This window comes from Leuresthes tenuis, unplaced genomic scaffold (assembly GCF_036924035.1).
Source record: "Leuresthes tenuis unplaced genomic scaffold, fLeuTen1.0.hap1 SCAF_14, whole genome shotgun sequence".
Classification (NCBI taxonomy): domain Eukaryota; kingdom Metazoa; phylum Chordata; class Actinopteri; order Atheriniformes; family Atherinopsidae; genus Leuresthes; species Leuresthes tenuis.
In genome coordinates, this window is record NW_027325368.1 from 33,858,320 (window position 1) to 33,882,632 (window position 24,313).

At 41.6% G+C, this 24,313-nt stretch overlaps 1 protein-coding gene across 3 annotated transcripts; it reads left to right on the plus strand.

Annotated features, from left to right (window-relative positions):
• The first annotated feature begins 88 nt into the window (after nucleotides 1-88).
• ano8a (anoctamin 8a) lies at nucleotides 89-24,299 on the plus strand. Of its 3 annotated transcripts, XM_072363481.1 has the most exons (18): nucleotides 89-310; nucleotides 5,664-5,774; nucleotides 10,782-10,914; nucleotides 12,559-12,697; nucleotides 12,890-12,986; nucleotides 13,301-13,417; nucleotides 13,631-13,758; nucleotides 14,391-14,552; nucleotides 15,361-15,513; nucleotides 15,828-15,954; nucleotides 16,182-16,237; nucleotides 16,322-16,396; nucleotides 16,738-17,235; nucleotides 17,946-18,122; nucleotides 19,420-19,611; nucleotides 19,716-19,847; nucleotides 20,130-20,240; nucleotides 22,211-24,299. In XM_072363481.1, exons 1-18 carry the CDS (start codon nucleotides 121-123, stop codon nucleotides 22,874-22,876), a joined length of 3,264 nt encoding a protein of 1,087 aa, XP_072219582.1. In that variant the 5' UTR covers nucleotides 89-120; the 3' UTR covers nucleotides 22,877-24,299. The 3 variants fall into 3 exon arrangements, with proteins under 3 accessions (XP_072219582.1, XP_072219583.1, XP_072219584.1); XM_072363482.1 differs by lacking the exon at nucleotides 20,130-20,240; XM_072363483.1 differs by lacking the exons at nucleotides 89-310; nucleotides 5,664-5,774 and having other exon boundaries at nucleotides 10,782-10,843.
• The last annotated feature ends 14 nt before the right edge of the window (nucleotides 24,300-24,313 follow it).

Below are 24,313 nucleotides of genomic sequence, written 5' to 3' on the forward strand. Positions count from 1 at the left end.
CTCCCCTTAACTGTTAGTCACACTAGAATGGTCTATTTACACTCAACGGCTATGCATTAACAGCTGAGTCCTCCGTCCACTGAGATCTTCCTTCATCACCTGAACCTTTCGTGCAGCACCATGCAGGCATCGGGCATCGCTGCAGCTGATACCGACGCTGCTGTCGACAGCAGCAGCGGCAGCACCGCCGACGTCGACGGAAGAGACGGGGCAGGGAAGAGGATGGAGAGGACGGTGCCAAGCGAGCAGCAGGACCGGTCCGATAACCACCAGCATCAGCAAACGTCCTCAACGCCATCTGGTGTGATCGGTGAGTCTCATGGGGAAAACGGTGTTATGTGCTCTGAAAATCAGAGGAAGCTGGGGTTTTTTTTGTCAAAAACAATCAGGATAATGGAGATTACAGGCCACTGTGCATGGGCAAGATGCAGCAGTCTGGGATGCTTTGTAGACTTGGTTTAAAGACTTGGACCACACTAAAGTCAGTCATCTGTGAATGGGTTTTGATTTATATTCGCCTCCCCTTCTGTTGCTACACAGTGCGCATTACGATTCAGACAGGCCCGGGAACAGTCCGCTTTTACGGTCCACAGGTGCATGTTGGAGACGTGAGGTGCTTGTCCCGATGGGCTCTGCTGTACTTTGAACAGTAAAAAAGGATGTTGAAGGCTGGGTTTGTTTGTCCCAGGTCTTTGCATGTGGACAGAAAAAATAGAGTTCTGTTTTTTCTTGTGTAATGGCCGTTTCTAGAATTGTATTAGAAGGATTAGTCAGCTACTGGGTTTATGTTATCTTACAGAGTTTTTTCCTGTCTAATTCTTAGATTCTTATTAATCTCCTTAATGAGTTCATTTTTGTAATTATTCATGCAGTATGCCTGGTAAAGACAGAATAATGACCCTCTGACCATTATCCATACTGTATTCAACTCTGCAAATATTGTGTTGATGTATGCAATTACTATTATTCATATTAAATGGATTGATAAATTAAATGTAAACACCATTTTCAATAAAAGGGCAAACATGGATCTGTGTTTACAGCTGGATTTTCCTGCATCACTGTGGCATGTGCCAGCAATGCTTTCAACATCTGATAGCAGTTTGAAGTGTGCAGTCTCCCATGTTGTTGCCTGATGTTGACTCGTTTTTGTCTGCTTGAAAAAAAAACATGATATAAAGCCCTTTTAGCTAGGATGCACATGAACGATTATTTAGCTGATTGACACATCAGTTTAACCATCAAAGTCACAGCAGAATATCGGTTTCTCTTTATTTCTGTAGTTTCAGTTGTCTGCAACTTTTGAAAAACTGGCAGTTCATCACTGCCGGCGTGCTACTTGTGCACATGCTGAGAATTGCACTAGGCCAACCACAACCACCAAACTAACAAAAGTGTAATTAAATCAGACAATAAGTGTTGTATCTCTTATGATAAAGCTAAAAAATACATGTTGCAATAACAGTGTCCAAGTCCATAAGGCTACTCATGTTCTTCAACACAAAAGCAAGGATTGAAAGGTAAATTACCACTGCCTGGATAAGAGATTTGCAAGTCTGATACATCTACATGTCTCATGTGTAACCTTAACTTTACACAACTTGGACAGTTGTGTGACTGAAACTATTACTCTAAGGGGTTGTAGAAACTGCATGTGGGACAGAGAAGATGCAGGAATGTGCCAGAGCTTTGGCTTGGATTGCATCATTATGTCAAAGTCAAATGCTGAGTGCATTCTGCAGAATTGCTGAGGGATTTATGCGTATGATCTCCCTGGATAAACAGACTCTATGCTGCACCACTGAATATAACAGGCCAACAAAGACTCTGTTTGATCAGTTTTCATATTTAATGGTTTATAGCTATAGGTCTAAAACAGAGATAATAGCAGCACAGATGGTTCTCAGTGAGAGGGATAATACTAAAAGCAGGGGATTTGATTCTGATTCTGATAGCACACATGAGCTAAGAGAGTGTCACAGTGTAAATTAGTAATTGGTCAGTCAGTCCGATCAGTAGCTTTTGTACCAGCACGAGTCAAAGTGTTAGCCAATGAGAACCAATGTGGTAAAGATGGGGAAGAAAAAACGATGACCTCAGTCAGTGTGTAGTAATAATTCTGCTGCAGTTAAAACACTGCTGAGTAAACTGAGGCCCGCTGCTTTGCATGTTTGATGGTAGTTGTAGACAGACTTGTAAAGGTAGTATGTTAATGACTGCTGGTATTTACACAGCACTCAGTTTTCAGGTCATCTGTTTGCTGCTCAGTCATATGACCATTGCAACACAGTCAATATTCACACTTGCGGAATAATTATTTTTTATAAAAAAATATTTTATTATGTGAAAATAACGTCAGTGACGAGTAGCACAGTGATACTAATCCAGTCATCAGTATTCATAATCATAATAGCAAGAAATCATCACTATCTGTCTGTCTCTCTGTCTCTCTCACACAAACACATCCCTAACATTAATGAATCAACTCCCTCTGACTATTTAAATGTTCACGTTCCTCCAACCACAGGCAGAGGAGGAGGAGTGGCAGCTATCTTCAGATCAGGGTTACTAATCAGTCCTAGACCCAAGACTAGTTTAAGCTCTTTTGAATCTCTGATTCTCAGTTTTTCCCAAAGTGGAAATCACAAAAACCTCTTGTGTTTGTTGTTGTGTATCGTCCACCTGGCCCTTATTCTGAGTTTCTGTCTGAATTCTCAGAGTTTTTATCCCAGTTAGTGGTGAGTACAGATAAAGTCATTGTAGTGGGTGACTTTAATATTCATGTAGATGTTGAAAATGACAGCCTAAATATTAACTTTAATTCTATATTAGACTCTATTGGATTTTCTCAAAGTGTTCACAGACCTACTCACTGCCTTAATCATACCCTTGACCTTGTGCTGACTTATGGCATTGAGAGTGAACAGTTAACAGTGTTCCCTCATAACCCTGTCTTGTCTGACCATTTTTTAATAACTTTTGAATTTACATTACTTGACTACACGGCTTCTGAGAAGAATTCTACATATAGAAGGTGTCTGTCAGAGAATGCTACAACCAATTTTAAAGAGTTGATTTCATCATCCTTTTCTTCACTGCCATGTGCTGATATGACAGAGGACGGCTACCTAAATCTTACTCCAGCAATACTTGACTCTCTTGTTGACAGCACTATAGCTTCAATGCGTACAACAGAGTTGTCCCAGTAGAGGTGTGTGTAGAATTCCCTCCCTTAGCTCTCCTATAGCTAAGTAACCACATAACAGTAGCTATGTGCTAACAGAGCAATTGTATGCGTTCGTTCATTCATTCGTATTAAGGTATTGGTGAAATAAAGACAGATAATGCCTTATTTAGAGGCTGCATCGTTTTTGCCCCGTTCACTCCATTATATGGATCGCAAGTTATCTAAATAGCTGCCGAAGGACGCCGACTTTCGCCAAACTGTTCTCGGTGAGTAGATGAACGTATTTCATGCCAGAAATAAGGTCTAGGTTTAAAAATACCGGAGTTCCCCTTTAAACCTTTACTTAAAAAGCTTACTCTTGATTCAGAAGTGTTGGCTAATTATCGACCTATATCCAATCTCCCTTTTTTTTTCTATAGTTCTTGAAAAAACATAGAAATAATCAGTTTGAAGAGTTTCAGTCAGGATTCAGAGTGCATCAGAGCACAGAAACAGCACTGGTGAAAGTTACCAATGATATCCTCTTAGCCTCTGATAGCGGAGTTGTTTCTGTGCTTGTCCTGTTGGATCTCAGTGCTGCATTTGATACGATCGATCACAGCATTCTGTTACAGAGACTTGAACATGTTATTGGGATTAAAAGAACTGCATTAGGCTGGTTTAAGTCATATTTATCTGATAGATTTTGTTAGTTTGTTCTTGTAAATGAAGAATCTTCCTCACACACCAGAGTAAGTCATGGAGTTCCTCAGGGTTCTGTGCTTGGACCAATTCTTTTTACTTTGTACATGCTTCCATTAGGTAACATTATCAGACAGCATGGCATAAATTTCCATTTCTATGCTGATGATACTCAGCTGTACTTATCTATGAAACCAGATGAAACCAACAGGTTGGTCAGACTACAAGCCTGTCTTAAAGACATAAAGACCTGAATGACTCAGAACTGTCTGCTTTTAAATTCAGACAAAACTGAAGTTGTTCTCTTTGGACCTTAGCGCTTCAAGGAGAAACTGTCTAGTTATATAGTTACTCTAGATGGTATTTCCTTGGCTTCTAGTTCAGTGAGGAACTTTGGAGTTATTTTTGACCAGAATTTATCATTTGACGCACATTTAAAACTGGTTTCTAGGACTGCCTTCTTTCACCTTCGTAATATTGCTAAAATCAGGAACATCCCGTCTCAGGGTGATGCAGAGAAACTAGTCCATGCATTTGTTACTTCAAGACTGGACTACTGTAATTCCTTATTATTGGGCTGTCCCACATATTCTCTGAAAAGCCTCCAGCTGATCCAAAATGCTGCAGCCAGAGTTCTGATGAGATCATGTTTCTCCAGTTTTAGCTTCTCTTCATTGGTTCCCTGTTAAATTCAGAATAGAATTTAAGATTCTTCTCCTCACATATAAAGCTCTTAATGACCGAGCTCCATCATATCTTAAAGATTTAATTGTAAGATATTTTCCTAACAGAGCACTTCGCTCCCAAACTGCAGGTTTACTTGTTGTTCCCAGAGTTTCTAAAAGTAGAATGGGAGGTAGAGCCTTCAGTTATCAGGCCCCTCTCTTGTGGAATAAGCTGCCAGTAAATGTCCGGGAAGCAGACAACCTTTCCACTTTTAAGATTATACTTAAAACTTTCCTTTTTGATAAAGCTTATAGTTAGGGATGGCTCAGGTGATCCTGAAACATCCCATAGTTAAGCTGCTATAGGCTTAGACTGTTGGGGGACCTCATCTGTCACACCTTTCCTCACTTTGCTCTCTTTTTCCCCCCGTTTAATTTCTCAAATGATATTATGTACATGTGACATTATAGGGATTATTAACTTGTGTTTCCCTGTTCCATCAGGTGTCCTTTGAATGGTGTTATGGTGTTTTTCCCCCTCTTTTCCCTCTTTTTTGTCTTCTCAAACCCCAGCTGGTTGAGGTGGATGGCCACCCTTCCTGAGTCTGGTTCTGCCAGAGGTTTCTTCCTGGTTCTTGTTCTGCCAGAGGTTTCTTCCTGGTTCTGGTTCTGCCAGAGGTTTCTTCCTGGTTCTGCCAGAGGTTTCTTCCTGGTTCTGGTTCTGCCAGAGGTTTCTTCCTGTTAAAGGGAGTCGTTCCTTTCCACAGTCCCTCAGGCTCAGGACGGGAGATTGGACTAAAGACAAATTTCGGTGCAATCTGTTGGTTTCCTTAGCTAGGATATTGTTTTAGAATTGGCTCTACATATATTAATTGGATTATTTTTTAAATTAATTAATTGGATTTCATTGGATTATGATTACAATGAATTGAATTCCAATTGGCTTGAATTGTACTGTATTATTTCAGTGCCTTGAGATGACATTTGCTGTAATTTGGCGCTATATAAATAAAACTGAATTGAATTGAATTAACCCTAACCCTACAGCCCTCTCTTTCTGTAAACTTGATATTTCACTATCAAAGTCAGTCTCATCTTGTCCCCACATTTTTTCTTCTTCTTCCTTTTAGATAAATTGTTTGGGAAGCGACTTCTGCTGGCCCGACACTATATCATGTCTCGCAAGTCCTGGTTAAAGATGGTTCCCACCAATAACTGTGATATCCTGATGACATTCCCAGGTAGAGTATGGTCTGATATGTCCCCTCTTGTTTGTCCTATGGTGAAGTTCTTGCTGTAGAGAGAACAGCGCACATTAAACATCTTTGCTTGGCAGCTGGCAAGCCAGCAAGTGGACACCCTTGCTTACAACTTTAAACAGTCTTTTGGGACAATTAGCTAACCATTCACAGTGCCTGTATCTACAGATTAGTTATTTCTGCAGTACTTTTAATGAACCTGCATTTGTGGGCAGAAAATGTGAATTATAAAATTGTCACTGTTTCATCCTCCCTGTCTCCCCTCCTATGACTCTGCCTCGGTAATTTTCCATCCTCCCTGCCTCTGTTCCACTCTATCTGCCAGCCACTCCTCCCTAATCAGCCCAACTACACTCACCTGCAAGCTCAACTGCAGCTCATTCCAAATCAGCCCTGCATATAAGCCTCTCCAGCACTCTCACCCTTACCAGATTGTTCTACTGCATCCCTGCTTTCCAGCGTTCTTGACCTATCTGATCTTTTATTGTCGACCCTGCCTGCCTCCAACCTTCCCTCCTCGCCTGCCTCCCAGTGAGCTTACTTGCCTTCTGTCCCTGACCACGTGCCTCAGTGTCTATGGCATCTGTTTTCTTGGCTTCGACTCCTTCGTCTGGCCCCGGCTCCTCTGCTGCTTGCTCCTCGTCGGCACCTCTGCCCCATTGGCTGGCTCTTCTGGCTCTGGACACTTCGCCTCGACTACCTCGTCTCCCATAAGGCTCTTCCCTTTACTCCAGGCTGCTGAAGAACTGTTCCTGATTTCCAGAGTGCTGCTTTTGAGTCCTAAATACACGCATTACAGTACAATCTTGCCAGAAATGGAACCAGCAGCCCCCTCATCACCTCAGTCTCACTTGGCCCGAGTGGAGGGAGTACTCCAGCAATATGAGGCATAGCTAGCCTCCAACGCAGCAGAGGCTCTACAGTTGGCCCTGGAGCGGGCGCTTATCTTGCTAGTCACCCAGGTCCAACAGCTGGTGGCAACCATGTTGCAACAGGCCGCTCCTGCCTCTACCCCAACTCCCCATGCTCCAGTTCCCAGTTTTCCATCAAGCACTGCTTCAGCCCCACACCTTCGCCTCAGAGGTAGCAAGGGTTGTCTACACCATCAACCATCTTATTGGCAGAGCACGCCTGTGGTGAACAGCAGAATTGGAGAGGGGCACACCAACCTGCTTCTCCTTCCAGGCTTTCTCGGTGGAGCTTCGAAAAGTTTTCGAACCTGTTTCCCTGGGCCCCGATGCCACCGGAGGACTCATGAGCCTGAGGCAGGGGAACCGACCTGTGGCCGATTACGCCATCGACTTCCATACTCAGGCCCGTCTTAGCGACTGAAACCCTGCAGCCCAGTGCGACACCTTCCTCAATGGACTAGCGTCATACATCAAGATGAGTTGGTCTCCTTCAACCTTTCTGCCTTCCCTTAACGGACTCATCGAGCTAACCTCTTGGCTGGACAGACACATTCAGGCAAGCAGAGGGGAGCTATGCCAGGAGACAGACCGCCAACTGAGGGTCTCCAGCTGCCCCCAACCTTCTCACAGAGGGGGACGCACCAACGTGATGCTTGAGGAGTGGGAGCAACGATGCCGGGGGAACCTCTTCCTCTATTGCAGCCACGCCGGGCACTTAGTCTCCCGTTGTCCAGTAAAAGGGAGGACTCAGCAGTAGAGAGGGGTGTTCTTCTGAGCCGGGCCCAAGACTCTGCCCTATGACCTTTGTTTCACGTCCAGCTTCTGTTAGCAGGGGGCTCTCACACCCTCGCCACCTTCATTAACTCTGGGGCAGACATCAGCCTGATCGACGAGGAGCTTGCTGTCCAGCTGGGTATTGACCAGGTTCCTCTGCCATGTCCAGTACCAGACAGAGCCCTGGATGGTCATCTCCTGGGGACCATCACTCATCCACATGCTGCATACAGTTCCACTTCCTGAAATCACTTTACCTCCCGCTGATCCTTGGCTCCATCGCCATAATCCCCCATCTTGATCGTCTGGTCCAAGGAGGAAGAAGTTCATCATGTTCAGACTGTGCTCCAATGCTTGCTGGAGAACTCTGTTCATAAAGGCTGAGAAATGCAAGATACATGCCACCTCCGTCTCCTTCCTGGGGTACATTATCGGTCAAGACCTCATGGAGATGGATCCCGCCAAAGTCTCTGCTGCACCTACAGCTGCAATGGTTCCTGGGGTTTGCCAACTTCTACCGAAGATTCACCTGGGGTTACACCACGTGGCCTCCACACTTGCCACTCTCACCTCCTCCAAGGTACCCTTTCATTGGTCCCAGGCAGCCAAGGCGTTCCAGCACCTTAAGGCCCAGATCACATCAGCTCCCATCCTCCTGGTTCCCGACCCCAACAGGCAATTGGACCCCTGCGCCTTCTTCTCCTGACGTATGTCGCCTGTGGAGAAAAAGTATGACATTGGGAACCGAGAACTGTTGGCGTTGAAGCTGGCATTAGAAGAGTGGCTCCATTGGTTGGAGGGGACTAAATTGCCCTTACTGCCACATCGGCCCTGGTCCCGTATATCATTGGATTTTGTGACCAAGCTGCCACTGTCAGGTGGATTCACCACTATCCTGATAGTGGTAGACTGTTTCAGTAAGATAGCTCACTTTGTGCCTCTACCCAAGCTCCTGTCAGCCAAAGAGACCACTGATCTAGTTCTGCAGCACATGTTTCAGCTTCATGGCCTCCAATCTGACGTGGTCTCTGATCGAGGTCCCCAGTTCACCTCTGTATTTTGGGAGTTTTGCTGCTTCATCGGGGCCACCACAAGCCTGTCCTCTGGTTGCCATCCCCAGTCCAACAGCCAGTCAGAGAGGATGAAACAAGAAATGGAGACTGTGCTCCACTGCATGGCGTCTAAACATCCTTCAACTTGATCCAAGCAGCTGCTGTGGATAGAATATGCTCACAACACACGAACCAACTCTGTCACAGGACTCTTCCCCCTTCCAGTGTGCCCATGGATTCCAGCCGCTGCTATTCCCAGCTTTAGAGAAGGAAGTCTCCTGCCCGTTTGTTGACAAGGTTGTCAACCCTGTGGCAGTTACACTCAAGCTGCTCCGTGCCATGCGGATCCACCCAACCTTCCACATCTCAAAGGACAAGCCAAGAGAGCCTATTGATGCCCACTTCCCAGCCACCACCACCTCCCCGGATCATTGGCGGGGGCCCTGCTTTCACGGTTCACCACCTGCTGCGCCCCCGCCACAACGGGAGGGGTCACCAGTACCTCAATGACTGGGAGGGATATGGTCCTAAGAAGTGGTCATGGTTTCACAGCTCGTCACATCCTGGATGCGCGGCTCATCTGGGAGTTCCACCATGATTAGCTTTCTAGCACAGAGCCTCTGTCCTCCCTGTCATCCTCTGGGGGAGACAACTCACCCTCCGAGGAGGCTGAGATGGAGTTCTCATAAAGGAGTTCCTCTAGCCTGAGATTCAGAGACTGCTTGTGGGCTATTAGCTTGAAGCTTGAACTGTTCGCCGAGTTTCCAAATCTGCTCAAGTTCCTGTTTTGCTGGTGTTAAAAATAAAGATCATTATCAACTAGTCCTGCATTCCAGAGTGCTGCTTTTGGGTCCTAAACACACTCGTTACAAAATATTTCATTAAACATACCAAGAACCATGCAGTGGGGGGAAAAAAATCACATCTATACAATGTTATCATTTAAGAAAACAGAACAAAGTGTACTTATTATGTCCATAATGGCACAAATTATACATCTACATACAATTATACATTTTCTTTAAAGCTATAGTATGTAGAATATATTTCTCTCGGGAGTTGCGGTTTTTTTTTTTTCACCAGCAATGCCTGTGGATCTTAAGTGTTGTTACTTTTGCATGACTTTCCTAACCCTAACTTAACAGAGTAAGCAGTTTAGAAATGATCTAGTAACTGCATCTGTTTAATTAATTTACATTTACTATAGTAATTTAGCTGATGCTTTTCTCTAAGAGGGAAAAAACGTGCAAACTAAAACTATTTAAAGGAGAGAGTTCGAGTAAAGAAGTTGAAACGATTATTATTTTGTTTAAGGTGTTATGGTTTGTGCATACCTAAGCCAAAGGGAAAAATGTCCTTGCTTCACTCATTTACGCAAATTAAGCTGCTAGAGTGTTTTGCAGTATTTCCCAACACAAGAATATAAAGAATACTTTAAAATTTCAGATGACGTTTTTGGAGTGGTAAGGCCCCATCAGCTGACAGCCTTGTTGGTTATTAAGGTGACCGAGTGTCAGTGATAATTTACCCCACTGAGAGAAGCCTTATCTCAGCAAATCACTTTATAATTTCCCTCTGGGTGTTATTTGCATGAAAGGTTAAACATGAGATGGAATGCATTTTAAATATCTGTTGCTGGTTAGTATCTTAATGTAAATATATCGAATGTTTTTTTCCAAAGAAAACTGCTGAAGGCAGAAATAAGTTACTTATCTTTATATTTCCCTTTAATGTTTTATAACATCGCTGCTTCTGTGCTTTTAAATACTCGATAAACGTCCAGCACTGTTGAAGATGAACTGTGTTTTCACTTTTGCTTGTAGTATGGGTTCATTTGTGTGAAAAGTTACTTAAAGAAACCGTGTTCTGCATGCACTCAGCTTGAACAGCTGAAATGAGACTGTGAACAATGATGAGTTACTATTATTTCTTTTTGATCTATTGAAAAGTATTGCATGTATATATAAACCTATACCTGAACCTAATTGGAGTGACCTTTAACTGTCACCACCACCACCATGGAACATGTTGCTCATGTCAGGGCTGTGAACAATGGCTTTGGTTCCACCTGCTCAGGCTGCGGAAAACTTATTATTTCTTATCTCCCTGCAAATGTGCACAGAATTCAAGTGAATATAGACAAAGAAATGTTTTCTTTGAAATATGTTTTTCCCTGCTCGTATTTAATATCATTGTTGATAATGAAAGGCATGACTTCGCACTTGAAATTAAAGTAGTTTTACTTCCCTCAGATACAATAGATGACCACACTCTGCTGTGGCTCCTGAATCAGATTCGGGTTGGAATCCCACAAGTAAGCATCCAGGTCCGGCAGCATAAACACACCCAGACACACGCCTTTTTCATCACAACAGCATTTGAAAAGTAAGACTCACACTCTGATTGTGTGTTTGTACTTGCATTGCTGTTTTTGTGTGGAGTGTTTTTTTGCCACCATTTTGCCATTTGAGACAAATATGTGACTGCTCATACACTGATTGCAGCAACATCAGGAGAGGGGATGAGGAGAGGCAATCCAACAAGTTCAATTAAATTAAATACAGTTTTATTTATATAGCACCAAATCACAACCAAATGTCATCACAAGGCACTTTAAAGATACAGTCCAATGCAAGACAATTACAATCCAATTTGTTCTAATACAGTCATAATCAAATAAAATGAATTATCTCTCTGCCTCACCAGCTTGGGATTGAGAGGATTGGAGAGATGGGTAAATAAGCACAATAATATTAGGCCAGGCATACCTACTGAGAAAGAGAAATACAAGTTAATGACAACAATAATGTCATATGTACTTTAAGTTTCTATGAAAATCTAGAAACCACAAGTAAACCAGCAGTCTGAGAGAGAAGGGCTCTGTTGGAAAAATATCTAACTATGAGAGATATTCAAGAAAGGAGCTTATCATTAAAAGCTTTATATGTGAGGAGAAGAATTTTAAATTCTATTGCTATGCTTATTTGTTCAGTGAGATAATCTGACTAGAAACAGATCCCGGCATTATTACGAGGTTAGGGACCAGGAATGATTTTCTTTAACTTTTCATAAAATCTGGAAGCAGTGTGTAAAGTTGGCACAGCTGTGTCTATAAGAAAAAAAATACTGAAAAGAACCTCCATAGAAGGGCCTTGGGCTTGACTGGTCCCCTAATCCTACTTGTGCCTGCCCCAGCTGGATTTCTGACCATTACCACCTGCATTCGCAGAGTTTCTTCTTCTTTCTCCCATAAGATTTGCATCTGGTCCCAATGACACCCTCTAGTTTGAACTGTCTAACAAATGTTCCATTATTTATAGCAACAAAATGCAATTGGGATTTACAGGGTTGAGTCTGCTGACATCTCACACTGCAGCACTCTCAGTTTATCATTTGACCAACTGCTCCTGTAAGATTTGTGGATTTGTGTTGGGTCCTGTGATGGGATCCCAATCCTAAACCAGTCCTGTATTCCATAGGTCGCTAATTATAACAGGAAAAATGGATATGCAGGGCAATTACTTAGTTATATCAAACAATAGGAAGCCACACTATTGTTTGTACTTATCTATTTTTCTACAGAGTCAACAAACAAGGTAAGGCATGAGAGTTAGATTCTAATATGCTGGTGAGCGTATTTCTATTACCTTCAGGCAGAAACATGCAACCTGTTTCCCCTTGTTTTCCATCTTGCTAAGTTAAACTAAGCTTATTCATTTATAGCCAATGCACAACACATCAGTATCGTATTGACCACTGAATCTAATTCTTTGCAAGGAATCAAATGAGTTTTTAAAAATAGATAAATTATTAGATAAGTATATAGTGTATGTGATCAAATTCTCCCAACATTTGTAAAACCTAAACTAAGAATTATCTTCCAATCACAATTACATTTGTCACAATTTGTTGTGTAAAGCCCCTTAATGTACCTAGTCTGTCAAACATCTGCAGTCCAGCGTCTGCAGAGGGTTAGTGCTCCAGTTGGTTAAATTGTGCTGTTCATTTAACTTCTCTGCACACTAACAGCTTACTGCGAGGAGCAGAGCAGATGGGCATGTACAAGACTATCAAACCACAGTTTGGTGGTGGGATGCGGCGGTTTTCCTGTGAGGAGGACAACATCTATGAGAACATAGAGAGCGAGCTCTGCTTTTTTACCTCACAGGTTAGAAGTCAAAACTGAAAGTCAAAACTGTTATGCTGTATGTCAGTGTTTGTGTATGTTGGGAATGTTGAATAGGTTGTCATTCTGGAAAGTTCTAGAGAATATCTGTTCATTTATTGTTCCAAAAAAATTAAGCATACTTTGCAACTCATATGTTATTATTTTTCCTCTTGCATTTATAATTGTATCCAGGAGCGCCAAAGCATCATTAAATATTGGCTGGACAACCTGCGTGCCAAACAGGGGGAGGTGCTTCACAACATCCACTTCCTGGAGGGGCAGCCAATCAGTATGCTGTTATTTTTTTTCACGAGTAACTTTTTTAGACTGTCTGACATTTTTTTAAATAAAATTGATCTTCTGAAATGGCTTTGAAAAAGTCTTAAAACCTTGTTTGTTTCATCTGTAAGAATGAGAACAAAAAACTGAATAGAATAACTAAAAAAAACATCTTTTAATCAGGATACCTCCTGCCCGAGTTTTAACTTTGATCTTTGATCATATAATTTTTAAAATTCTGCTTTGCAGGGGAAAAATGCTTGTTGCTTTTTTGACCAACGTGAGCCAAATGTTAGTGGAAATATAATGCTGTGTCCTCTTTAGTTCCAGAGCTGGTTACTCGGGGGGTGATCAGTCAGATGTTTCCTCTTCATGAGCAGAGGATACTAAACCAGCTGATGACATCTTGGGTCCAGGCTGTATGTGAAAGGCAACCTCTTGGTAGGAAATTCTAAAATGTCACTTTATGAAATAATCATAGAAATTATTTAGAAGAAAACTTAGAATGACAGTACAACTAAATCAAACTATGGTAAATAACATCAGCTGACATCATGGATCATTCCAGTGTTCCAATGTCTTGTTACTATGATTAATAAACTTTTTCTTCTCAGCAAAGCCTCAAAATAAACTTAAAATGTATATACTTCTTAGATGATATCTGTGACTACTTTGGAGTGAAGATTGGGATGTACTTCGCCTGGTTGGGTTTCTACACTAACTCTATGCTCTACCCTGCTGTTATTGGATTTCTGCTCTGGATACTAGCAGAGGCTGATCAGGTACTTTTAATGTACTTTAAATACTTTAAATTAGGGCCGGGAAAATTTTTTACGCATTTCAATCGCACTTATTGTTGCACAAACCACAGTGAACAATAGTCAAACATGAATGAATGAGCTGATGAGACCGCTTTGGTTGGCACCATGGATGGGAAATTTTGTTTTAAACAGAGGGCTGAGATGGTCAGTAGCATAGTGGTGGGTTGTGCAGGCGCCCTGTGAGGCTAGAGTTCTCGCTGTGGTCGGCCCTGGTTCAAATCCTGCGTCAGACAACCTGTTATGGCGTGTCATTCCCCCTCTCTCTGCTTTCTCTCTTTTTATCTGCCCTATCCATTAAAAGGCATACTTTTTTTTTAAAACAGATGGATGGATGGAATGGATGGAAAATAAACAATTCTGTCAATTGTTCAATGGTATACTAAAATCCATGTGAAAAAAATTGCAAATATTTATATGCGATTAAAAATGCGGTTGATTTCAATTAATTAATTACAAAGCCTCTAATTAATTAGATTATTTTTTTATTGAGTCCTGGCCCTACTTTAAATACTTCTCTCCATAATCATATTTTCAAAAATTCTCTAATGTGATTATCTTTTATTATCTAATTTTAATATCTAATTCCTGCACAGACCAGTCAGGATATCTGCTGTGTGGTTTTTGCCCTATTCAATGTTGTGTGGGCAACTTTGTTTCTGGAGCGCTGGAAGAGACGAGAGGCAGAGCTAGCTTACAGGTGGGGCACTTTGGATACCCCTGCTGAATCCTTGGAGGAGCCCAGGCCTCAGTTCAGGGTGAGGATTGTTGCTATTGTCTGGTTATCAGCATTAGGTTAACTCCACCAGATCATACCAGCCTAAAGTCTTGTAACAGTGCAGTTTCTACTGTTTTCAGGTAGAGTCATTTATCAGTGTGTTTGCACACTAGATTAGTTTACAGCACGAGGGAAAGTGATCAGTATGTGTGTTTTCTCAGAGAAGTGGGGGAGGGTAGCATCTTTCTTGCTGCATCCTGTAGTGAAGAATGAGCAGGAAATGTGCAGGTGGGTGACAGCAAGCCTGGCTAGCTCAATTGATAGAGCACAAGGCTCTTAATCTCAGGGTTGTGGGTTTGAGCCCCATGTTGGGTGTAGTTGTGTTTTGGGGAGGAACTTCTACAAATTGTTGTACAATTTCTGACAACAACATTAAAAATGAATAAACCTTTATTAGGCCCACATCAGGGAAATTCACTTTCTTACAGCATCAGACCTGCTACAGTTTAACAGGCAAATAGGAGTTGATAGATTAGATAATAAGAATTCAGATAAATCTCTATTTGGGTTTGTAACTTGTGATTTCTTTTCAGACATTTTGAATTCTTGGCAGTCCATGTTGAAATTAGTAAAGATTGCCCAACTTCGTAAAAATTATGCAAAATGCTTTTATGATAGGCAGAGAATATGTCCACAAAACAATCAAGTAAACATCTCTCATTATTATTATCTCGTCATTATGAAGCGTATTTGCACAAATACTGAATTCCATATACTGCAGTAATAAACACATGTCTAATTTGACACTCCTCCTGCCCTGTCTGATTCCTCTTCTGTTATCTCTGCAGGGAGTGAAGCGCTGCAGTCCCATAACTGGCTGTGAGGAGTTCTACTACCCTCCCTGGAAGAGATCTCTGTTCAGATGGCTGGTCAGCCTGCCCATCTGCCTCCTCTGTCTCTGTTTTGTCTTCCTTGCTATGCTCCTATGCCTGGAGCTGCAGGTTTGGACCTGAGGACGCAGTGTGCAAATTATATGAGGAGAAATGGAAATTATATAGAGGAAAAGTGGATAATAACTTAAAGATAGTGAATCAATAAAAACACAACTAAACAGGGAAACAGAAATAAAATCTGCCATGGAATGAAAATACTAATTATTTTTTAAAGAGGATAGATAGACTGCATTCAGACTTACCTCTTGCATATTCAGACACATTTAACAACTTTTTTTAAAATAGCCATGAGAATGGAAATATGAAAATACTTTCTTCTTAGACTTATTAAAAATGTATCATGCTTCTAATTCTCCTTGCAGGAAGTGGTAATGGAGAATCAGGACCTACCTGGTGTTACAAGATTCATCCCTAAGATTCTTCTGGCCATTACTGTGACTGTATGTGATGAAGTATATAAGAAGATTGCCTATTGGCTCAATGACATGGGTAGGAGACACAAAATTAGATAGTTTTGGCAAATTAGAGACCTATTATCTTTGTGACATAAAACAGAGCTGCTCTATAAGAATATAAAAATAATCTTCATCGCCTTATTGTAAACTGAAGTTGGCAGAGGTTTATTAGAGCTCGATGAGGCATTTCAGGAGCATACTTTAAGTGTCCTTCAGCAGTACATTGTGTAATGCTTTCCAAATTTCTGTTTCTTCATTCAGAGAACTATAGACTTCAGAGTGCCTATGAGAACAATCTCATCATAAAGATGGTTTTTGTAAGTTATACTACTTCTGCTGATATCTTCATAATGGGGTTGAATACAGATATTTTATCATGAGTTTTTCTGGTTGCCTTATAGTTTGAATTCATCAATTCATACCTTAGCCTTTTCTACATTGGTTTCTACCTCAAGGACATGGAGCGACTGAAAGAGGTAAAAACTTGAAAACATTTGAAAAATATGATATGCAAGTCATTATGACTCAATACTGACTGATCTGTTACCCCTTAGACAGTTGTGCATTAAAATGGGAAACACAATTTACATCTAACTACAAATATAAGCTAAGACTCTACAATGCAAAGAAGGTGAAGTGGAAAACTGTTCTGTGGTCTGACAAATCTGAACCTGTTTTACCTGAACCTGTGAACTTTTTAACTAACTTTATTTTTACAATACCAGTAAAAAGTTTGACTACATGTTCTCATTCAAATGTGTGTTTTTTACACTTGTGTATAAATTGAGCACAACAGAAATTCCTCTTCTCTTTACAGATGCTAGCTACTCTACTGATTTTCCGCCAGTTCCTGCAGAACATCAAAGAAGTCCTCCAGCCTTACCTGTATGAGCAAAACAAGCTGGGTGTCTTTACTCCAAAGGTGCTGTGGGAGCTTCTCCAAGCCATCATGCTCAAGTATGGCCGCCTAGCCCTGGGAAAGGCCCAAGCCTCAATGACATCGTATTCCTTTTTGGGTCCCAGAGGAATCCCAGTTGGTCGGGTTGCAAACTGTGACCCAGAGCCAAAGAGAAGAGGTGACCTGAAAGCTGGTTTTAGGCTGACAGAGGAAGAGTGGGACATGAACGACTGCGCCATGAAGCAACGGAAAGTCAGCTTCACGGAGAAGGTGGACTACCAGGATGTCACAACAGAAACACAGGCAGTGGAAGAGAGTTTCCGAGAGGACAGCCCCACACTGGTAGAAGAGGGGATGGATCCATCCACTATTTTTGATAGCTGTGATGAGGACAGTGATTGTGAATCACCAGCTCAAGTATGTGGTCTGTTTCAGTTGTTTATAATCCACCCTTTCAGTTTATGGTCTGGGCTTGTTTACATACAAAAAAAAGTTAACCTCACCAACAGTCTGTTTGTTCAAAATTGCAATTTCATTAGCTTTCTTTATCAGCCAGCAAAAATGTCTCATTCTTATTGTATATTATGTTGTTAAATGAATTGTATTATATTGTATAATGTCTTGGTAGATTCATTTCCATCCATCCATCCATTTTCTATACCCACTTAATCCGTTGGCCGGGTCGCGGGGGGGCTGGAGCCTATCCCAGTGGTCATCGGGGGAGAGGTGGGGCACACCCTGGACAGGTCGCCAGTCCATCACAGGGCCACACAGAGACAAACAACCACACACACGCTCACACTCACTCCTAAGGACAATTTTAGAGTCACCAATTAACCTAATATATAACCTAACATGCATGTATTTGGACGGTGGGAGGATGCCGGAGAACCCAGAGAGAACCCACGCATACACGGGGAGAACATGCACACTCCACACAGAAAGGCCCCAGGAGGATTGAATCTGGAAACCTCTCACTGTGAGGCGCCGGCGCTAACCACCATGCCACCGTGCAGCCCTAGATTAATTTCAGATTAATTTCCTCTATATTTCAAACAGACAGAAAAATTTAAGTTGTCATAGTTATTACCAGAGAAATTATTTTAATCTCATGTGTTCTTTGACAGGACACAAAGGAGAATGTGAGTGGGTCCTTGCCAAAGGAATCTGACTCTGTTTGTCAGAGAAGGAAGAATGTAGGTGAGGGGAATGCTGACAAGAAGTCATGGATTGATCCACCAGAAGAACCCAAAACAGTAACACTGACCCAGGCAGAGATTGAGAGCTGTATGCAGACATATGAGGTAAACTCACGATATAAACCAAAATTTACAGACAATCATTTACAGTCATGTGAAAAAAAGGTACACATTTGGGTCAAATTTGGGGTCATTGTTTTCTTTATGGAGTTATCAGTGTCTCGCATTGCTGTGGAGGGTTTTGACACACTGTTCTGTACAATCTTGCTTCAGTTCATCAAGGTTTTCAGCTTAAGGTCTGGACTTTAGGCGGGTCACTGCAATACCCTGCAATGACCCTATTTCTGGCAGGTTTTAGCTGTTGGACAAACGGCCTCCCCTATAATACTTTAGTATACAGAGGAGTTCATGAGGGACTCTGTGACTACAAGCCCAAATCATCAGCCCACCACCACCATGCTTGACAGTTGGTATGGGGTGCAGATTATCAAACCTAATGTGTTGCTGAGCATTATGGGCAAACATCTTCACCTTGGTCGTATGGAACAAGGACATTGTTCCCCAAGTCTTGTCGTTTGTTCAGATTCAGCTTTGCAAACCTAAGCAGTGCTGCCATTTTGTTTTTAGATAGTAAAGGCAACCATTTAAAACAATCATACTTATCTTCTATCTCTTTGTCTTTTTCTCATTGTACGGCCATGAATATTTATATATAACTTGCTAACTATAAAGTGTGAGATATAGTTTTTTTGTTGGGTTTTTTTGCAAGTATTGCAAGCTCTGACCATAGGGCAAACTTGCTGGGACGTCCACTCCTGGGAAAATTGACATCAGTTTTGAATGTTGTCCACTTAATATCCACAAATAATCTTTCTCTCTGTGAAATGATAGACTTCAAATGGTTTAGAAAAGACTTTATGACCATACCCAAATTGGTAGTCAGCAACAACTGCTTCTCTAAGATCATTGCCGATGTCTTTCCTCCTTGACATTGTGTAAACAAACCTGAATGTTCAATACCAGTAAAATGTCAAAGCTTCTTATGACCACTTGCTGATGACCAATTAATCAAGTGCATTTGATTAGCAGCAACTGTCTTCTACTTACCTTTTTAATCGTTATAGAAGCAGTAATGGTGGACTTGGTGTTTTTTGCATTGCACTGCATTTTGGCTTACCTCGGGTGGGCCTCGGGTGGGCCATCCAAAAACAAATCACTCCCTTTACGGTCTCAGCAAGGCACAATCGATGAAATGTGAGAACAAGCGTCTATAATAAAGCCATCTATAACACTTAAGACGACTGCTGAAGCGCCTCATGTTCAGCCCTTCTTGTGTGAAGACCTTATTGGTTGAAAACGTGCAAGTCTTCTTAGAGCTCGGTATGATATTTCACCTCAACAGGGCACACTTCAGGACTACCAGGAGATGTTCATTCAGTTTGGCTACGTGGTGCTCTTCTCCTCTGCATTTCCCCTGGCTGCCATGTGTGCTCTTATCAACAACATTATTGAGATACGTAGCGATGCCCTGAAGCTCTGTACTGGCCTGCAGAGACCCTTTGGCCAGAGGGTGGAGAACATTGGACAATGGCAGGTCTGCTATTGCTGTTTAGAAAATATTACAAAGGCCTTTCAAAATACCATCTGCATTGCCTGTAAATTTCTCCCCATCTCTTGCTCCATTTCTCTCAACACCAGACTGCAATGGAGGCCATGGGCTTAATAGCCATTATAGTTAACTGTTACCTGATTGGTCAGTGTGGGCAGCTCCAGCGTCTGTTTCCCTGGCTGAGTCCCGAGATGACCATCATCTCCATCGTCTTACTTGAGGTATGCACTGCAGACTATGATTTTTTCTACAAAAGTAGGCTTTTTCCTTTCTTGCTTTTTTAATTTGGATCTTTTTTAGAGAATACTGGAAATGGAACCCTTAATTCATGGTTCAGTAAAAAAACACAAATCACAAATTATTTTTGGTGTACGTACTGTATGACATACTGCATATCCATCTATCTATCAACAGAAAAAATGTATGATACATGACAGAATGTGATTGTGCTTCAATGTAAGTGTGTGTTGAGTTTGTCCCTTTGTGGTCTTGGTGGTTTCCAGCACTTTGCAATCCTCCTAAAGTACGTCATCCATATTGCCATCCCTGATATCCCTGGCTGGGTAGCAGACGAGATGGCCAAGCTAGAGTACCGACGAAGGGAAGCTTTCAAGGTATAGCTATAACATAGCTTGAAAGACCTTCTGCCACCATCAGACTTGTTGTTGGCTACAGTTTGGGTAGTTTGTATTATACTATATTATATGTGTATTCAAATGTGTCCTGTGGTCTCATAGTTGTGTGCAGTGGTGCAGCCTTTTTTTAAATTGTTCTCCTGGTTTTCTCAACACAGTTCACACTCTGTATTGTGTTGTATCACATCTGCTAAACTGCACAAATAAAACCCATAAAAGCTGGGATGCAGTTTAAAAGTAAATAAAATCAGAATATAATCATTTACACATCAATTAAGGCTTATATTCAGTTGAAAATAGTTTAGAGACAATATGTTATCATATTTATTTGTACTCATTATTGGTTTTATTTTTTGAGGGGCTTCACGGTGGTGTGGTGGTTAGCACCGTCGCCTCACAGCAACAGGGTTCCAGGTTTAAATCCCAGCTGGGGCCTTTCTTTGTGGAGTTTGCATGTTCTCCCCATGTATGTGTGGGTTCTCTCCAGGTACTCCAGCTTCCTCCCACTGTCCAGAAACATGCATGTCAGGTTAATTGGTGACTCTAAATTGTCCCTCAGAGTGAGCGTGCATGGTTGTTTGTCTCTGTGTGGCCCTGTGATGGACTGGCGAGCTGCCCTCTCGCCTCTCGCCCAATGACAGTTGGGATAGGCTCCAGCAACCCTAAACTGGATTAAACGGGTGGATGGATATTTTGAACTTGATATTAGCAATATGTTTAAAAATCATAGGGACAGGTAAAACTAAAGGTTAAAAGCTGAAAAAGAAAAAAAAAAGAAAATGTTAAAAGAAAAAAAACTTAGTGGAACAGCTCACAACTTACTAGGTTAACTTGGAATAGGTCAGAAAAATGACTGGCTGTAAAAAAGAGCATCCTAGACAGGCGGCATCTTTCAGAAAAAAATACAGGAAGAGCTTCGTCACTCAGTGAAAGGCCATGTGGGCAAATAGATTAACAATGGAAGAACACGGTTTCTGTTCATAAACTTGCAAATAATTTAGGGATTTCATCATTGCATAGTGTGATTAAAATATTTCAGTTGAAATTTCTATGCAAGGGACAAGATAAGGCAAGTCAAAACTTTACCATGCAAGAAGAATATATATACATATTCAAGATTGAAAGGCTCTACTACATTCACTGAGCCTGAGCCTGCTGAGGATGGATGGGTTGAAGTGGAAAACTTTGCTGGAGTCTGATTAATCAAATTTAAATTAATACTGAAAATGACTAACTCTGTATCCTAGGTACTGGTTACTGTAGCAGGAGCATGTCACATGCTACTCTGATTACAGCTCCATAGTAAAAGTGTATTTCAACCAACAGCACCCACAATTTAAACACCCTGGATATCTTTTTCAAGGAGCTCAAAGTTTATTTGAGGTTTTAGTCTTTTGCATTTTCACTGAGATCTAAGGTGCAAAGAAGATTTGGCAAATTAAGTTGAGTTGTGAAACTTTGCAGATTATAAACCTAACATTCAAACCAGGTAGTACACTTCAGCTGCATTAAAGTCGAATCTGTTATGTTACATATTTGTATGGTTTGTGGGTGGTTTATTTGTGCAAAGAAACCACAGATTATCGGGCCATTGCTCTTGCTTGCCTCACCCCTGCAGCCCACAGTAGGTCTCTGTCTTTTCAGCTGATAAAAGCTGCTCGAGTCTCTCTATTTTCAGCCACATATAAGTTGTAATTTATATATAAATGATTGAATTCTGATCTTTACATTTTACACAGCTATAAAAGTGTCTTATTATTCACTGTAAATGTCCCACACATTTTTTGTTTACTCTAAGTTTAATCCTTATGTTACTAAAAGTTATGGTCCTGTGAACCCTTTGCCCTATCGTGTGCATATTCATTCACTTACAAAACCAGATCTTTAATCTGTCCCTGTTTCACTGTCTGCATGAGTCTTTCTTTCTCCATTTCTGGATCTTTGTTTAGAAGCATGAGCTGCAGGCCCAGCAGCACTTCCAGCAGCAGGTCAGACGGCGTCGTGAAGAAGAGGAGCTTCACCGACAGGCTGAGCTTCAGGCTGAAGCCCGTCAGGAGAATGACTACCATAAGGCAGACACCCAGCACCAGCACCACCACGACAAAGCACAAGGCGGCAAGGCAGGGGACAAGCCCAAGAGACCCAGCTCTCTTCTGGGAAACAATAATGTGATGAAGTTAAAGCATATCATTCCTCTACAGGGGAAGTTCTCCTCTGGTACGTCACGCTCACCAGCACAGTCCCCAACTGGAGGGGAAGCAAAGCTCCCTGGATTTCTGAAGTTCTTAAAGTCACCTGAGGTGAGAAAAGAGCCAGCAATGGCAGCTGGAGCAACACCAGGAGCAACAACGCTGTCTTCAGGTCCCCCTAGTGGTCAGGAGAGGTCACAGTCCCCCAACAGGACATTCAGCCCTGGGAAACTCTTCAGTTTTAGCAAGTCCGAGGGTACAGTGGTGTGTGCAAATGGGACACAGCAACTGACCCATGCTGCTCATACTCAGCCCAGTCGGGCTGATCTAAACACAACCCCACATGAATTACCTTCTAGTGAGCCTGATAAAGGAGAATCAAGACAACAGACTAATTTAGAAAATTCCCACTCAAAATCTTTATAAATGATCATCCACACCAATGTAATACTATAAAAGGAAAGCAATGTACAAATGTTCAGGCAACATCTTAAGTCAATGTCGCACCTGCAGAGTTGAAGAACCTGTTAGCAACAAGGACCATCCATAAGGTCAGCAAGCGGTATACTCTCACTTTTGATGCAACTTCCTTCTCACAGAGCGTCACCCTGTATCTATCACTTCTAACTTCCATGTAGAAAATGTACAGTAAATGTAATGCCTTGAATGGGCCTTCAGTAACCTTTGCTTAAGGTTATAATTCTGCATGACTGCCTAGTTTTCAACAGCAACAGAACAGATATTGATGCGACTGACCTTTCTTTCAAAGTCTGGCACCACAGTCCATTTATCAAAGGACAGAAACAACAGCTTCCTATTCCAGGTTTGTTCCTCATTTTGATGCCAGTAATGAATGCATGTTGTCATGTGCGTGCATGACAAATTCATTGTGTTTTTCAGTATTGAAGCACTTTCAAAGCCATTGTATTCTTCTGCAATAGGTCAGATAAATTCACTGTGACCATGACAAAATGTCTATTTTTCAAACTTTGATTTTCTATGAATTATTTTACTACATAAATTAGTGAATGTAAAACTATGATGCAAATAAATGTCACTTGAATTGATGTATATCAAGAGATAATTTACAAGATGAGTAAATATTGCATAATGAGAGACCCCCTGATGTATAGCATACATGAAAACATCATTAGACAAATTACATAACTTTTCAAAAGTTCTTGTATCTTGTTTAAACATGTTACTGTTAAAGGGGAAGTTTGGTTTTTTTAAACCTGAACCTTATTTCTGGCATGAAATACGTTCATCTACTTACCGAGAACAGTTTGGGGTTAAGTCGGCGTCTTTCGGACGCTATTTAGATCACTCGAGATCCGCGGATATCCATCAAAAGGGGAGTGAACGGGGCTTAGACGATGCAGCCTCTAAATAAGGCATTATCTGTCTTTATTTCACCAATACTCTAAGAAGAATGAATGAATGGACGTGTGCTATAGCTCTGTTAGCTCATAGCTGCCGTGTTGTTGTTATTCAGGGCTATTGGGGTCTATCGGGGGCTTTCTACACACTTGTCTAGTCATAGACACGTGTTCTGTGACAGTCGTCTATCTTCACACGGAGTTTGCTACTGATAGTTTTGTGCAGCATGGCAGGATATTTATCAGATTTTAACGATGTGGACGATGACTTTGAGTACGATGGACGTTCTTACCGTTTTGAGCCAGATTATACGAATGAGGAGCTCCTGGAAAGGAGGATGCAAGAAGCAGAGAGAGGAGGTGTAAAAAAACGAACTTCCCCTTTAAGGATCCTTCTTCCAGGAGACAGTTCCCAATTAAATCCTAAACTATTGCTTAATCCATACTTGTTTGCACTGAAACTGTGGTAAATGGGAAAGAACTG